A 17,528-nucleotide genomic window follows, 5' to 3' on the forward strand; every position below is an offset into this window, starting at 1 on the left:
ATTCCAAAGCATGTGCTTGTAACCACTCTACCACACTGTCTTCCTTGGGGAATCAGGCAGCGCAGTCACTAAAAGCCTGCTGAAGGCTACTGTGACTTCTGACTCTTCCTATTCAGTCAGGGAAGCTTAGCAAGGAGAAAGTTAATCAGCTGTTTTCATTCTAGCCCACATCTGAGTGATGCAGATGTCAGGAGGACTTTAAATGGAGGATTCACCTGTGCGAATTTAGAAGTCAGCTGCTCAGAAGTTCTGATAACCCATTAGTGAGTGGTTCAGGTTTCATCATTGCTGTGCCTTGTGGATAAGAGGCTATATAAAGAACTTTGTTCTTTGGAAGAGCAACAGTGACATACAGTGGCTGATTAGATTAATTCCCAGGTGAGGGTGTGGATTTGTGGATATACCTCTGAGTACTTTCTATCACAACTGTCTGTGACTTGAACTGACCAAGAACAGGGATATAACAATACATGGAGGAATTCTTAAACTGTAAACTTCTGTAAAGATGGCCAAAGGATTTCTTAACAAATGGGTGAACCAACCTTCTGAAATTGAACTCATAGTTTGTGGCTCTTTTCTGCCAGAATTTTGTCCCAGCTGACTTTCCCAGGCTCTTCCCCTGCCCCAGCTTTTCCCCATCCCATATGCTATGTATATGCATACTTTTCTCCACTTATATTTTGGCCAAGGCTTTCAAACACACACTGCCTTGAGATACTTCTAGGTTCTTGCATGCACTGCCCCTTCTGCCTGGCATGCCCTCTTCCTCTTCTATCTAATGAACCCATTTCAAAGTGTCTCTTTCCCGATGTCCTTCATGTCCCCAAACAGGGCTGCACTCTCCCTCTTTGGACTCCCATAGGTCAGTATTCAGGCCCTATTATGGTATTTAATTTGTTTCTACAACTGCAAGGTGTAATATAGTACTAGGTACTCAATTAGTATTTGTCGAATAAATGTATGAATGAGCAAATAATTGAATGGTGAAGGATGGGGGAAGCAAGAAGTTCCTATTTAATGTTTCCATGTTTGGGGCTCATTTCATCCCTGCATTCATTGTAGTGACCACTTCCTCAAACTTGCATGGATGGGAGTTGATATGAGAATTCTATGGAATAATGTTAATAGCTGTTGTATAAGTTTGGGTTTAAAAGGTCTGCATTGGAGCAACCTCAGAATATTTTCAGATCTGGGAGTAACCTGGAAAGAATTGTGTGGTAGGAAGATAACCCTGTCTGCTGCAAGGAGAATTGATTAGAGGGGTCAAGGGAGTCATGGAAGAAAGATGAAGTGGGGGCTGTTGAACTGGAGTGAAGAAGCTGGGCAGTTGGACAATGAAGACAGTGGCAATGAGCAATGATGACGAAGCACCCCAAGTTTGAGTTTAAGTGTTCATTCCCAGGGGGCAGGGCATTATGACACCTGTGAGTCTGGAGACCTAAGATTTAACAGCAAAAGACCAAAGATAGAAGTAAGGGGGGTGGGATAGAAGCAGAACTGTTCACACACTCTTAGAAGTTGGCAGATTGGTCATTCTGAAAGAAGCTCTATTTTACACAGAGAAGAGCTTGATGAGGGACATTTTATTGAGTCAGGGAAGCATGGAAGGCCAAAGCCTATGCATGTGGCTGGTGGGATGATCCTGCTGATACTATTTCTTGTCTAGTAGAAAAGGCTGGGGCAAGACATGGGGAGGCCTAGTATTAGAGAATGCAGAATGACGATGATCGGCTGTGGACTAACTGTGCCTGAAGTCCACCTGCTCCTCATTTAGAATATTGGCTTGAGGAACCAGGTCTGCAATTTATTAAGAGGAAAACTGGCATGGAGTTTGGAAGTGCTGATGGTTCTATTCGAGATGGGATAGACAACTGTGCCTTTTAAAATGGTCCAGGTCCATGCTCCTCAAACTTTAATGTACTCAGGAATCACTTGGGGATCTTGTTAAAATGTAGGTTCTGACTGAGTTGGTCTAGGGTGGAGCCTGAGATTCTGCATTTCTTACAAGGTCCCAGTGTTTCCGATGCTGCTGCTGCAGGGACCACACTGTGAGCAGTGAGGGGCTAGATTATACTCTGAGTAAAGAGATGTTCTTAATTTCAGTTCAAAAAATGAAACTGTGTCAGGGAAGACACCTAACCAATTAATGCCTCAGTTCCCAATCTATATAGTGAAAATAATGCAATTGCCCCTCTCCCTTACATCTCATTTTTCAGAATTTTCTATGTAGTAGGACTTTGAGGTCCTCAAAACGAATGTACAAAGTAAGGGTAGGTAATTACCTGCAGCTCCATTTCTAGGAATATGAATACTTCCATAGTTTTTTTTTATGACTTAGACACTGACATCAGACACATCCTGGTACAAATCCCTGTTCTGCTATTAACCAGCTAGATAACCCAAGGCAAGTTATTATTGTGAACTGTGCTTACCTCACCTGTAAAATAAACATTTATATACTCATCGAATGAATTTAGTATATACTCATTGAACCAATTTCATATGTACTCATTGAACCAATGAATTTCTTGGCACCCACTGTTTAGTAGGCATTGTACTGGGCATGGGAGATATAATAGTAAAAAAGATTTTGCCCTCATCAATCTTGCATTCCAGTGGGGGAAGACCAACAATAAATAAATAAAACCAATAATATTAGAGAGTATACATTCTATGAAAGCAATGAAAGTCTTTTGATTAAAATCAAAGCTTCAGAGGAGTAAAATAAAGATGTCCAAAGGTGGTGAAAATTATTCTTAAATATGAAAAAAGAGAAAAAGCCATTGGGGAGAATAGCAAGAAGAAAAGCCAGAAAGAATGGCACCCAAGCCCTAGAGGTGAGAAAGAGCTGGGATTGTACTTGGGATTCTCAGAAGTCCATGTGGATGAAATGCAATAAAGAAAGCAACTGTGACATAGAAGGAGGCCCAAAAAAGTGGGGTCAGATCATGCAGGACCTTGTAGGCTGGAGCGAGAAGTTTGGATATTATTTTTAGTGTAACGGGAAACAATTGGAATGTTTAAGCAGGGAGATCACAGGGTATGATTTATTTATAAGTGATGTCTCTGATAAGTGTTTGCTGCCTGGGTTGGAGGGGATTCAGAGTAGAAGTGGGATGTCCAGTTAGAGGTGAGAGATGATGGCGTGGGCTAATACTCCTGGCAGTGGAGATGCAGAGATATAGAGACAGATCTGAGAGATATTTGGAGGTAAATGGGATTTGCTGATGGATTGAATGTGTTAGCATGGGATTGGGTTTTGAGCAGGAGTATGAGTGAGAGAAAGAGTAGAATTAAGGAAGTCTCCTAAGTTTCAAATTTGAGCAACAGGGTAGATGGTGGTATAGTTTACTGAGCACAGAATGATTGAGGAAGGGCATGTGTAGAAATATGGGAATCAAGAACTCAAATAATAGTAATCCCTATCATACTGTGTGGATTTGAGGATAAAATGGTGTGTGTGTGTGTGTATATATATATATATATTTATATATATATATATATTTATATATATATATATATATATTCTTCTGTGCAATGCCCAGCACCTAAGTGCTCAATGTTTTATTGTTTTCTTGTTGTTATTAACGAGGGACTACCCACTGACAATACCAGATGCCCTTGGTCTACAAATACATGATGATTCTCTAGGATTCAATAAATTGTACTTTTATTTTCTCCAATGGAAAATAAATATTACTTTTGAAAACCCTGTAGTGGTGATAGAAGGATGGGGTAGACTCATGTGTGCCTCAAGCAACATCAATCAAACTTTCAGCCAAGTTTTGATTACAAGATCTTTATTTCTGGCAATGATGTAAGAAGCAGAAAGAGTGCAGCTGGATTCTCAGCATTAGGTGGATACCACAAATTCTGGAAATTGGAAAAAGTACCTTCTAACTTGGAAACTGTGGTGATTTGTCTGGAGAAGTTAGAGGGAAAATAAATACAAATCTTCCTCTGCCCCCAACTCTTCTCAATACTATTTACCGAGTAAGTTGTCTGCTTGGTCTTTGCTAAGTATGTAGCCTTTTGACCAGAGTTGTTAGGTGGGTAATCTTGCTTTCAGATTTCTACACGTATGACTTATTTTTACTAGTGTGGGAAGGTAGCATAGAGTTTAGTATATAAATACTACTGGCAAGTTTAAAAATACAGATTCCTAGGTCACATTCCCAGGAGATTTGATTCAGCGCGCCTGGCAATCTAGGTTCTTAAGAAGGCTCCTACATGATTCTGATGGGGTTGCTCTTCAAATGTCATTTGGAAACCATAGGTATAATGGTCAGGGTGTTGTTATAGAATCTGAAAACTTTGAATTCTGTTCTTGCCTTTGCAATGACTTCCTTGCTGTATGGCACTGGGAAAGTCATCTCAGAGTGACTAATGTGAAGTTTCTTGCTGTAAAATAAGATAGTTTAGCCTCACTTACCACACTGGGATGAAGGAAATATAGAGAAGTGAGGACAGTAGAGTAGAATCATTCGTGTGAAGGGCACTTGGAAAGAGCTGAGAAGTCTGGGAATCTCTGTAAGGGCCTGTCTGTCTGTATTGGTATGGTATCCAATGCCATATTTCTTTGAAGTGCAAGTCTATTCACTTCATGACTTCATGTCTCTTGATTTATATACTTCATGTGAAGGAATTGGACTATTGTGAGTAAACCAGTTTTTTCATTAATGATGTGAAAAGAGTCAGAGGTCACTCCTCAACATCAACAGACAAGAAACGTGGAGGCACTTGCAGCACTACTGGAGGTCAAAGTCCTGCCATTGCTAAATAACTGGAACTTGAGCAGGGTAGGTGGTGAGACTTGGATTTCAGTCCTGTCAAGGGTCCCACATGGAAAACAAATTTCCTGGAGCTGGGAGGAATCCAGAACACTCTGAATTCCTGCCACACTCGCAATCCCTTTTGGAACAAAAGGGCCAGAACGAGCCCATGATACTCAAGTGCCAAAGTCAAAACTTAGCCCATAAGTAGGAATCAACAGGCATCTATCCTGTGCAAGAGGGCAGTGGTGGTTCACTGGTAAAATTCTCTTTGATACGGGAGACCTAGGTTTGATTCTCAGCTGGTATACCTCAGGTGCATTCACCCCTATCTGTCAGCGGAGGCTTGTGTGTTGCCGTGGTGCGGAACAGCTTTTAGTGCTGTGAGTCGGAACTGACTCAGTGGCAATGGGTTTGGTTTGCCCAGACTAAGCTCATGGCAGCAAACAACAATGCAAATGAGGCAGCTGTCACTCTTGGGCCATGAGGAAGGAACCAATCAAATGCCCTGGAGAAGTGTGAGGGTGGGACTTAAAAAGTATCACCTGACATGTTGAGATACAGAAGCTGTAAGAGATTGTAAAAGAGACTCTAAGGGTCATAGAAACCCTATAGAAAGGAAATTGGATCTTCTAGAAGACAAAGACTTTCTCCCAACCTGTCCTCTCTCCTGACTGTACTGTGTCCTCTTGGGCCTTCAGGGACACCAGTGGGAACAGTGTTACTCTCTTGCCACCTTACAGCAGTCTCCATCCTATATCGCTGGTGGGTCACAGTGCAGGGCCTGTCACGTTGTCTGGGTACCACCCAAAACACCCATACACACTCTTCCACATCCAAGTTTGATCTGTCTATCCTAACCCCTGAGGTTACTAAACTGGCAAAGAAATATACAAAATCGGCATTCTTGAGTACTTCTTCATTCTGGGCAAGGAAAGGGAGGCTATTTCCATGGTTGGAGTGTTCCAACCAATTCAGAGAAAAATACCACACAAAGTCAAAATATTATAGTCCTGGCCAAGCAAGGGTTTCCTTTATTACCATGCTGACATGCAAGGTTTTTTACAGCCTTCTTCTCCCCTGGTGTCAGTGGTATTCCTGATCTCTCCAGCTGGGGGACATCAGTTCAGCAGAGGTAGGAGAATGATTTCATCTGGGGGAGGTGGTAGAAAGAAGAGAGTCCCTGGGAGGATATAAACCCTGTAGTGTGAAGGAAGAGTAAAATATCCAGTCTAAGAGAAGGACAAAAAGCAGCTTTGTTGCAGAGGGGAAAAAAAAAAAAAAAAAAACACCTGCAAATCCTTATTGAAAATAGACTTGGAAAGTCATTTTTAAATGCATCTTCCTTTAGGGGAAGAAACCATGTACTAAAGAATGCACCGCGTGCAGTTTCGTTTATAAGAAGTTCAAAAACAGGCAAAATTAATCTATGGGTATAGAAGTCAGAATAGTGCAGGGTGGGGGACAGTTACAGGGAGTGGATTTTAGCTTTTAGGGAACATGAGGGGTATCTTAGTTATGCAGTGCTGCTATAACAGAAATACCACAAGGGGGTCGCTTTAGTGAACAGAAAATGATCTTCTCACACTTTTGAAGGCCAGAAGTCTGAGTTCAGAGCACCAGCGCTAGTGTAGGGCTTTCTCTCTCTGTTGACTCTGGAGGAAGGCCCCTGTCTCTTTTTGGCTTCTTTTCATTGATTCCTTGGAGATCATCATGTGACATGGCATCTGTCTTCTCCCATCTGCATTTGGTTGCTTCTGTGCCTAATCTGCTGTTTTTATAGCTCAGAAATGATTGATTTAAGACATACCCTACACTGCCATGACCTCATTAACATAACAAAGAAAACCCTATTCCAAAATGGGATTACATCCACAGATTTAGGAGTTAGGATTTACAACACATATTTAGGGGGAACACAATTCAGTCTGTAACAAGGGGGGTCCAGCGGGGAATGGGAGGATGGAAATGTTCTACGTCTTGATCTAGTCATGGTTACACAGGTGGATTCCCATGTAAAATTTCCTGGAGCTTTATGCTAAGATCTGTTGTTTTTTTCTATATGTAATTTATTACTCAATATAAACATTTTAATTTCTTTTTTGCCACACTCATGAGTGTGGCATCAGGATAAAGGGCAGCTGGCATGTTCAATAGGATGGAGATGCTCTTACTCATCAGAGTGAACTATAGAGCATCAAATGAGCAGTTGCATCCTGACCCCGTGGGAAGACTGCAGACTTTGGCAGCAGCAGACTTTGGTCCAAATCCTGCCTACAGGATTACTGGGGGTCTTTGAGCAAGCTTTAAATCTCTTTTAGGCTCAGCTTCCTTCTCTCTAAACTTTGAATAATAATATTTACCTTTAAGTGTTACGCAGGTGATTCAATGAAATCATGTATATAGTTGTCTTGCCAAACACCTGAAATGCTTAAAAATAGTATTATTAGTAAATGTCCACATTGACTATGATGCTAAAGAGTTCCTAAAATCAGCTCCTTATCCTAAAATATTCCTGGGAATAAAGGTATGAATCTAAATGACTATTTAATAATAAAACATTCCCTCATTTACTTCTAAGTAGATATTGTTAAAATATGTTAAACTATGAAAAGGTTTTATTATAAAAAAATTATAATTCTGTGTTGTGAGATCTCCGGGAAGTTACCTAACATCTCTGAGTATGTTTCTTTATAAAATAGGACTAATATTATTTCATTAGGTTTACTACTATACATTAGATTCAATTTGTGAAAATATGTAATTTGCCTCACAGTGTGCCTGGTACACTGTCAATTTTGGTTAAATGATTCAATTCAGCATTTTTTTTAATGTTTAATATAAGCCAGGCATTATTGTAGTTGCTAAGGATTAACTCCCACATGTCTGTCAGTTTGCCGTACTGTGGGGGCTTGCGTGTTACTGAGATGCTGGAAGCCATTCCACCAATATTCAGATACCAGCAGGGTCACCCATGGTGGACAGGTTTCAGCTGAGCCTCCAGACTAAGACAGACTAGGAAGAAGGGCCGGGCAGTCTAATTCTGAAAAGAATTAGCCAGTGAAAACCTTATGAATAGCAGTGGAACATTGTCTGATATAGTGCTGGAAGATGAGCCCCCCAGGTTGGAAGGGACTCAAAAGATGACTGGGGAAGAGCTGCCTCCTCAAAGTGAAGTCGACTTTAATGACACAGATGGAGTAAAGCTTTCAGGACCTTCATCTGCTGATGTAGCACAACTCAAAATGAGAAGAAACAGCTGTAAACATCCATTAATAATCAGAACCTGGAATGTATGAAGTATGAATCTAGGAAAATCGGAAATCGTCAAAAATGAAATGGAACACATAAACATCGATATCCTAGGCATTAGTGAGCTGAAATGGACTGGTATTGGCCATTTTGAATTGGACAATCATATAGTCTACTATGCTGGGAATGACAACTTGAAGAGGAATGGGTGCATTCATCGTCAAAAAGAACATTTCAAGATCTATCCTGAAGTACAATGCTGTCAGTGATAGGATAATATCCATACACCTACAAGGAAGATGAGTTAATACGACTATTATTCAAATTTATGCACCAACCACTAATGCCAAAGATGAAGAAATTGAAGATTTTTACCAACTTCTGCAGTCTGAAATTGATCAAACATGCAATCAGGATGTACTGATAACTACTGGTGATTAGAATACAAAAGTTGGAAATGAAGGAGAATTGGTAGTTGGGAAATATGAACTTGGTGATAGAAAGATGCCAGAGATCACAAGACTGAATTTTGCAAGACCAACGATTTCTTCATTGCAAATACCTTTTTTCACCAACATAAACGGTGACTATACACATGGACCTCACCGGATGGAGTACACAGGAATCAAATGAACAACATCTGTGGGAAGAGATGATGGAAAAGCTCAATATCTTCAGTCAGAACAAGACCAGGGGCTGACTATGGATCAGACCATCAATTACTCATACGCAAGCTCAAATGAAACTGAAGAAAATTAGGACAAGTTGACCACGGCCAAAGTATGACCCTGAGTATATCCCACCTGAATTTAGAGACCACCTGAAGAATAGACTTGATGCATTGAATGCTAATGACCCAAGACCAGATGAGTTGTGGAATGACATCAAGGACATCATACATGAAGAAAAGAAGAGGTCATTAAAAAGACAGGAGAGAAAGAAAAGACCTAAATGGATGTCAGAAGAGACTCTGAAACTTGCTCTTGAATGTTGAGTAGCTAAAGCAAAAGGAAGAAATGATGAAGTAAAAGATCTGAACAGAAGATTTCAAAGGGTGGCTCGAGAAGACAAAGTAAAGTATTACAATGACATGTGCAAAGACCTGGAGATAGAAAACCAAAAGGGAAGAAAATGTTCAGCATTTCTCAAGCTGAAAGAACTGAAGAAAAAATTCAATCCTTGAGTTGCAATACTGAAGGATTCTGTAGGGAAAATATTAAGTGACACAGGAAGCATCAAAAGAAGATGGAAGGAATACACAGAGTCACACTATACCAAAAAAGAATCGGTCAAAATTCAACCATTTCAGGAGGTAATATATGAGCAGGCACCGATGGTACTGAAGGAAGAAGTCCAAGCTGCACTGAAGGCATTGGCGAAAAAACAGGGCTCCAGGAATTGATGGAATACAAATTGTGATGTTTCAACAATCAGATACAGAGCTGGAAATGCTCACTAGTCTATGCCAAGAAATTTGGAATACAGCTACCTGGTCAACCAACTGGAAGAGATCCATATTTATGCCTATCCCCAAGAAAGGTGATCCAACCGAATGTGGAAATTATTGAACAATATTAATATCACATGCAAGCAAAATTTTGCTGAAGATCATTCATAAGTGGCTGCAGCAGTATGTTAACAGGGAACTGCCAGAAGTTCAAGCCAGATTTAGAAGAGGACATGGAACCAGGGATATCATTGCTGATGTCAGATGGATCCTGGCTGAAAGCAGAGAATACCAGAAAGATGTTTACCTATGTTTTATTGACGATGCAAAGGCATTCGACTGTGTGAGCCATAACAAATTATGGGTACCGTTGTGGATAATGGGAATTCTGGAACACTTAATTGTCCTCTGTACATGTATCAAGAGGCAGTCATTCAAACAGAACAAGGGAATACTACATGGTTGAAAGTCAGCAAAGGTGTGTGTCAGGGTTGTACCCTTGCACCATAGCTTTTCAACCTGTATGCTGAGCAAATAATTCGAGAAGCTAGACTATATGAAGAAGAATGTGGCATCAGGATTAGAGGAAAACTCATTAACAACCTGCGTTAATGAGACAGATGACACAGCCTTGCTTGCTGAAAGTGAGGAGGGCTTAAAGCACTTACTGATGAAGATCAAAGACCACAGCCTTCAATATGGATTACAATTCAACATAAAGAAAACAAAAAAATCCTCACAACTGGACCAATAAGCAACATCATGATGAACAGAGAAAAGATTGAGGCTGTTAAGGATTTCGTTTTACCTGGATCCACAATCAATACCCATGGAAGCAGCAGTCAAGAAATTAACAGATGCATTGCATTGGGCAAATTGCCTGCAAAAGACCTCTGTAAAGTGTTGAAAAGCAAAGACATCACCTTGAAGAGTAAGGTGCACCTGATCCAAGCCATGGTGTTTTCATTCGCCTCACATGCATGTGAAAGCTGGACAATGAATAAGGAAGACCAAAGAAGAATTGATGCCTTTGAATTGTGGTGGTTGGTGAAGAATATTGAACATGCCACGGACTACCAAAAGAATGAATAAATGCCTTGGAAGAACTACAACGAGCATGCCCTTTAGAAGCAAGGATGGCGGGACTAGATCTCACGTACTTCGGACATGTTATCAGGAGGGATCAGTCCCTGGAGAAGGGCATCAGGCTTGGTAAAGTAGAGGGTCAACGAAAAAGAGGAAGACCCTCAATGAGATGGACTGACACAGTGGCTGCAACAGGGTGCTCAAGCATAGCAACAATGTAGGGATGGCACAGGACAGGGCAGTGTTTTATTCTGTTGTGCATAGGGTCGCTATGAGTCAGACCAACTCGACAGCACCGAACAACAACGATAACAAGGGTTAAAAACAATAAGCTATACTCTCGCCTTCAGGAAGCTTTCAGTTTAGTGGGAAAGAGAGATATGTGCAGAGTTATAAAACAATGTGATAAATGTTACATTCATGGAAGAGTAGAATACCGGGGAAGCATAAAGGAGATATTATACAATACCCACTGCTGTCGAGTCGATTCCTACTCATAGGGACCCTAAAGGACAGAGTAGAACTACCCCATAGAGTTTTCAAGGAGCTCCTGGTGAATTCGAACTGTCAACCTTTTGGTTAGCAGCCAAGCTCTTAACCACTACGCCACCAGGGTTTCCATATTATATTATACGATAGTCAGTTAAAATTCCGATGTAATTAGCCTTACTGAATTGTTGTTTTTGGGTGCCACTGAGTCGATTCCAGCTCATGGTGACCCCATATGTGCAGAGCACAGCTGCCCCATAAAGTTTTCCTGACTGTAATCTTTATGGAAACAGACTACCAGATCTTTCTTCCAGGGAGCTGCTGAGTGGGTCTGACCACCCAACTTTCAGTTAGCAGCTGATTCTACACGTGAAAAATATTGAATTGTCAAAGTTGTATTATCTATATTTTACAACAATTAAAAAAAAACAAATGAGACTAATATTTTCAACAATCACAGTGTCATTAAAATAAAACTAAAACCAAAAAAGAAAAAAAAAATTCAGCATGCATAGGATTATAGGCGTATTTGAATCAAAAATGGCTTTATAACTCTCAAACCTGTTGCCGTCAAGTCAATTCTGACTCATAATGACCCTATAGGACCGAGTAGAAACTGTCCCATAGGGTTTCCAAAGAGTGGCTGATGGGTTCGAACTGCCGAGCTTTTGATTAGCATCCAAGCATTTAACCGTTGTGCTACCAGGGCTCCATTATAACTCTAGAAAATGGCAATTTAAGGCTACCAAGTGATTAAGAGGGTCAATAGCCAAAGGATTATTTTTACTTTAGAATCATAAGTTTATCTGTAACCAAGAGTATTCTGATACAGAAAACACCTTCACCTATCAGAAGGGAAATAGAATGGAATTCTCAGTAGCAAGAACTCTAATTCTGTTGACTCCCATCCACCTCAAATACAGTCTCTCTGGGGGAATAAGGAGAGACAATTGTTCCAGGGAAGTATTGACTCATGTCCACTTTGGGAATCTGATGAAAGCTATGAGCATTTTCCAAGGAAAGGCTGGACTCATAAATTACAAACAAAATGGATGCAGTAATCTGAGGGAGATTACTATTCTTCTGAAGGTCAAATTAAGAGCCTTTATTTATAAGAAGGGTCACTGGTGGCACAGTGGTTAAGAAGTCGGGTGTTAAGGAAAAGTCAGCAGTTCAAATCCACCAGCCGCTCCTCGGAAACCCTGTGGGGCAGTTTTACCTTGTCCTATAGAGATTTTTTTTTTCTTTTTAATAGGGTTGCTGTGAGTTGGAATTGACTCAACAGCAACAGGTTATTTATAACAAGATTCATATTGCTGCACCTTCTCCTCTCTCTGAAAAACCAAGAAATACTGGTGACTTATTTTTTTTTTAATCAACGATGTTATCGTATCAGCCCTGATGACCCTTTGATCACTTCTGGGAAGTACGCTGAGTATGTGACCCTTTTCCACACTCCATCCTACCCAGCATTTCCCAGTGTACTTAGGTGTGATGAGTCTGCCAAGATGAAAAGCTCCAAGAAAACCCAACTGTAAACAATTTATACCCTGCGCTGACACTTACCAAACCCTCTTGATATTGACAGTTTAAATATTACTAACAACAGCTACTTGTTATTGCTGGTGTTAGGTGCCATAGAGTGGCTTTTGACTCCTAGAGAATCCATGTGACAGAATAGAACTGCCCCACAGGGTTTCCTAGGCGGTAATCTTTACAGGAGCAGAGTGCCAGTCCTTTCTCCCACAGAGCCACTAGGTGGGTTCCAACCACCAACCTTTCACTTAGCAGCCAGGTGCTTAACTGTTGTACTACTAGAGATCTTTCCACTACCAGTGATTAAATGAACATTACTATTTTCATTTCCTTGCAGAGCATTTGGCTAACAAGAACCATCTGCCCCTTCCTGTTACTGAGGATCTAGTCTTCTCCCATGACCTTGAGGGCATCTGATGAGCTATTTTGTTTTATGTCTTCTCAGAAAGTTCCTGAAGATACAGTGTCTAGAGAGTGGAATATGGGAACAAGGCAGCTGCATTCCAGTGATGTGTGAGCCCCCTTCTCCCATCTTTGAAGGCATGTATGAATGTACCAATGGCTTTGAGCTGGACAGCCAGTGTGTGCTCAACTGTAGCCAGGAAAGTAAAAGGGTAAGGATGACTTCTTGAACTTTGTTTTGGATCATGCTCTAATCTCAATCGCCAATCCAAGAATGTCGAGTAGAAATGAAAGATTCCCAACACCAGGGCTTTACTAAGTTGAGATTCTAACCAGGGTGTTGATATTATTTGGTAGGGAATTCAGAAGATAATGTTTTTGGAATGTTCTCTCCAAAGTTCAGACCTGCCTCAGAGATTAGAACCTGGTGATTGGGTACCTGGGCACATTCCAAAAAAAATCCTGGGATTCTGATTTGACAAAGTGACCTCCTCCCATGCATGGCCACTGACCTAACTTGGCTGGGATAGCTGGTATTATTTTTTTAATAGAACAAAGTCCTGAAAAGAAACATGAATTCCTCAGCAAAGCTGAAAGTGCTGTCTGACTATTACCATCCCTAGGATTTTGGCTCAAGAGATCTCAAAGGAAAACCACAGCCTTATCGTGGTTGTATGACTAAAATCAATCTTATTTTAGAATCTTTTCAAGCACCGCACACATACATGAGACAGGAAGTGAAGCAGACTTCCTAGGCAAAGATCAGTGACCTTGAGTGTTCTCCTGGCACACACCTTTATTTCAGTGTCCAGCATTCCAAGGTGTGCACTGAGTGCTGCAGGACAGATAGGAAAAGAATATGCCAAGAAATGAGATCCCAGAGAAACCAAACATCTGTTTGCACTAATGGGTTAAGGAATCTAGTTGGCCAGATGAGGGGAGGGTTATGTATAATTCTTAAATCTTACTTTCTTGGGTTTTGTGAGGTAAGCGCTATTCTTTGTGTTCTAAATACAGAATACTTTTTGATTATCGAGGGTATAAAGCCAAGAATTATGCAGATCAGTATGCATCTAAAGAAATGGAGTAGAAACATAGGTGACATCAAAGGCAACTATGCCCTTAGAGGTGTCCATTTAACCAGAAAGGCCAAAAACACCTTCAGGAAAATTATGAATTGATTTCACCAGATGAAACCCATCTTGCAAAAACTCTGACATTTGCCACAAGCAGCATTGTGTGATAGGACAGATGAATCAATGCAAAACCATACCATCTGGGAAAAAAGTCCAAAAATATCTCAGATTACATGGGCTACAGTTGATAGCTCATCATATCCTTATATAAAAGGAGAATATATTATTGTTCATGATTCCCTCTCAGCAAAAGAGTAGAGAATTCTCTTGAATTTTTTTTTTTTACCTATAACAATATGGTTTGTTGTTTAAATAGTGCCATTTAGTGCAGATTCTAGAAATTGGAGAACACTACCACCTAATTAGATTACTTCCCCCCCACACCCCGCTTGAAATGAAATTAGCAAAATAATAATAGGAATATTCTTTACCTTTGATGTTCTAGCTTCCCATCCTCTGCACTAAGGAGGGACGGTGGACCAAGGAGTTTAAGTTGTGTGAGAACCTGCAAGGAGAATGCCCACGACCTCCCTCAGAACTGAATTTCGTGGAGTACAAGTGTGAACAGGGATACGGGATTGGTAAGGATGGGAGGAGGTGGTGACTTCTGCTCCCAAGAAACCCTTGTACAGTACTAGGCCTGGCTGCAACTTGAATCAGATCCACTGTTCTCACTAGGGATAGATGGAAATGCAAGTTGACCCTTAGCTGCTTCAGTAAAAATGAACTTTATGGCAAATTTGTTCTTGTTACTCTTCCACATGTGTATAAAGTCGATCCGGCTGCTGAACCATTTGCATCATACTTGGTCACATTAAAAAGGAAGCCCCGATGGCACAGTGGTTAAGAACTCAGCTGCTAATCAAAAGGTCAGCTGTTCAAATCCATCAGCTGCTCTGTGGTAGAAAGATGTGGCGGTCTGCTTCTGTAAGGACTTACACCTTGTCCTGTAGGGTTGCTATGAGTCAGAATTGACTCAGTGGCAATGGGTCTGGTCTCTGGTCACATCACCCACTCTGCTGTGGGGCTAAGAGGTGATGAATTTGTGACAGAATCTGTAGTTCCAAAAGGAAAGGTGGGGATATGTAGCCACACACCATGCATGCGCTGGCTTCCTCCATGGTCTCTGCGCTTGTTACTGGAGCGGAGCGTTCCTGGAAGGGACGATTTGATATTGCACTTGCTTGCATTCCTCTTCAGCCATTCTTTCTCTGCAGGGGACTAGGCTCCAGAGCTTGTGGGCAACTTAGTACTCAAGTAATTGCAATTAAAGGTCCTTGTGGCCAGATCTGATTTATAGTGATGTTGACTCAACTTTGCCTGGACTGGGCCTGAGTATCACAGAAAAGTGACACAGTTTGTGGGAAACCTCATGAGATTACCCATCACTTCTGAACTGCACAGGCAAGGAGTGATCATTATAAGTCATTCTAGCCTGTGCAATGCCAGTGGGTATAATTTGAGTTAAGCAGAAACCTCATTAGTTTCTGGAATGGTTCCTTACCATCTTCAAGTTATTCTTTGCTCTTTGACATCTTGTGGTCAGCCATGGAGTATCGGGTGCTCAGACCGTGCCTCTTGAGTGGTGTTTCATGAACAAACCCTCATCATCCAAGCCTCTAATTTCAGCATTAAAATATCATACACTCATATATCTAGAGTCCTTAAGCTCTTTTGATTACCATAAAAGTTACTGAAAAATATAGACACGCAGAGAGTGACAGCTGAAAGGAACTTTGGTGATCACCATATCTAGAGGAAATAAAGGCCTTGAGGTTTGTCTTCTTGGAATAAAATTTGAGAAGATACTTGGACCCCACATACAAGTTAACAGAGCAGTATTCTCCATTGAGAGGCCAACACATGACCAAAGTCTGTGCTTCTGATGTCCCATTGCTACCTCTGTCAATCTCAGAGGTTTCTTGGCTGCCAAAGTAGTGATCTTCAGTGTAGCAACAGCCTTTATAAATGTGCCTTCATAATTGCTTGTCTAGTTTTTTCCCTAGCTAGTAAAGTTCTTAGGTACTAGTTGTTACAATTATAAGCTTCTAGGAGGTCCTATAAAGTAGGGTTGATATTAAATGCATTTAAAAGATGTCAACCAATCAGGATAGACTTTGGCTGGCCAAAGTGCTGGTAGGTCTGTCAGACCAGGAGTTAATCTTTTAATTACTGGATCATGCAGAGATTTAGGGGTCCTAAAGGATTGGAGCCCTGGTGGCACAGAGATTAAGCATCAGGCTGCTAGCCAAAAGGTCAGCTGTTTGAATCCACTGGCCGCTGCTTGGAAATCCTATGGGGCAGTTCTACTCTGTCCTGTAGGGTTGCTATGAGTCAGAATCGACTCAATGGCAATGGGTTTGGCTTGGTTTTAAAGGAGGGGCCATAATGAACTGGGCAGAGAAGGAGACACCTGGAGCAAAGGAACAGAGCTTGAGGCAGTGGAAATATCTCTAAAGGTATGCAGTAGATGAATAATCAGCCCTGCCAATAATCATCATCGTAACATGGTGACTTATAATGTGGATAGCAATTGCCCTTGAAAAATCAAAGCTATTGATTCCAGGATGGAGAAGACTGAGATTGGTGTATGTTCAAGCCTCTACCATGTATTTCTGTTCCTGCAGGTGCAGTGTGCTCCCCATCATGTGTAATCCCCCCTAGTGATCCCGTATTGCTGCCGGAGAACATCACTGCTGACACTGTGGAGCACTGGATGGAACCTGTTAAAGTCCAGGTGAGGAAAGGGATACTTCTATGTGTCAAAGATGTGAGGCTGCTGAGCACTTCTCCCCTGACAGGGTCTTGCCCGTGGTAATTTCAGAGGTCTTCAGGGCATCCTCAAAGCAAACAACCACATGGATCATTCCTAGAGGGAAAGATTAAAAATCAAAAAAGGGGAAACCTTAAGAAAAAAGTGGACCACATCTAAAGGAAATTTCAAAAGATAAGACGTAATAAATGTTCCAAGACATAACACACCATAATAGAGGAGGAAAGTGAATATTAATGAAAAACAGGACAAGAAATATTAAAATAAACAAACGACATATGTAAAGATGAAAAAAGGGTAAAAAGGGAAACATGGGTTAGAAAAGAGGAAAATAAAACTAGGAACAGGGAAAGAGTAAAAAAGGATTGAGTAAGAAAGAAGTGCCTGCTCTGTCTCCATCTCCCAACCTTTCTGCACCCTGACCCCTTCTACTGAACCCTCTCATGTTCAAGATCAGTCATCACCAATATCACTACATCTACAACCTCTTCTCTGGCTTTTGTTTGCTCTGTTTTTCGTGGGAATCTGCCTCTCCCCTGAGGATTCTGCCTCCCCACAGGGCTCACTGGTGCTGTTTGCTCTCTCACATCCCTCCTCCCACTGAGCCTGGCCCAGTAGAAGGTTTTCTTCTCCCT

At 41.2% G+C, this 17,528-nt stretch overlaps 1 protein-coding gene across 1 annotated transcript in view; it reads left to right on the plus strand.

The window, feature by feature from the left end:
• Positions 1 to 17,528, plus strand: part of PAPPA2 (pappalysin 2) — a 342,051-nt gene that overhangs the window by 263,045 nt on the left and 61,478 nt on the right. The window contains exons 18-20 of the mRNA XM_049868523.1: positions 13,028 to 13,196; positions 14,566 to 14,701; positions 16,748 to 16,857. Coding sequence (XP_049724480.1) covers positions 13,028 to 13,196; positions 14,566 to 14,701; positions 16,748 to 16,857 — 415 coding nt within the window. The remainder of the gene's footprint in view (positions 1 to 13,027; positions 13,197 to 14,565; positions 14,702 to 16,747; positions 16,858 to 17,528) is intronic.

The sequence above is a fragment of the Elephas maximus genome, chromosome 24, assembly GCF_024166365.1.
Source record: "Elephas maximus indicus isolate mEleMax1 chromosome 24, mEleMax1 primary haplotype, whole genome shotgun sequence".
Classification (NCBI taxonomy): Eukaryota; Metazoa; Chordata; class Mammalia; order Proboscidea; family Elephantidae; genus Elephas; species Elephas maximus.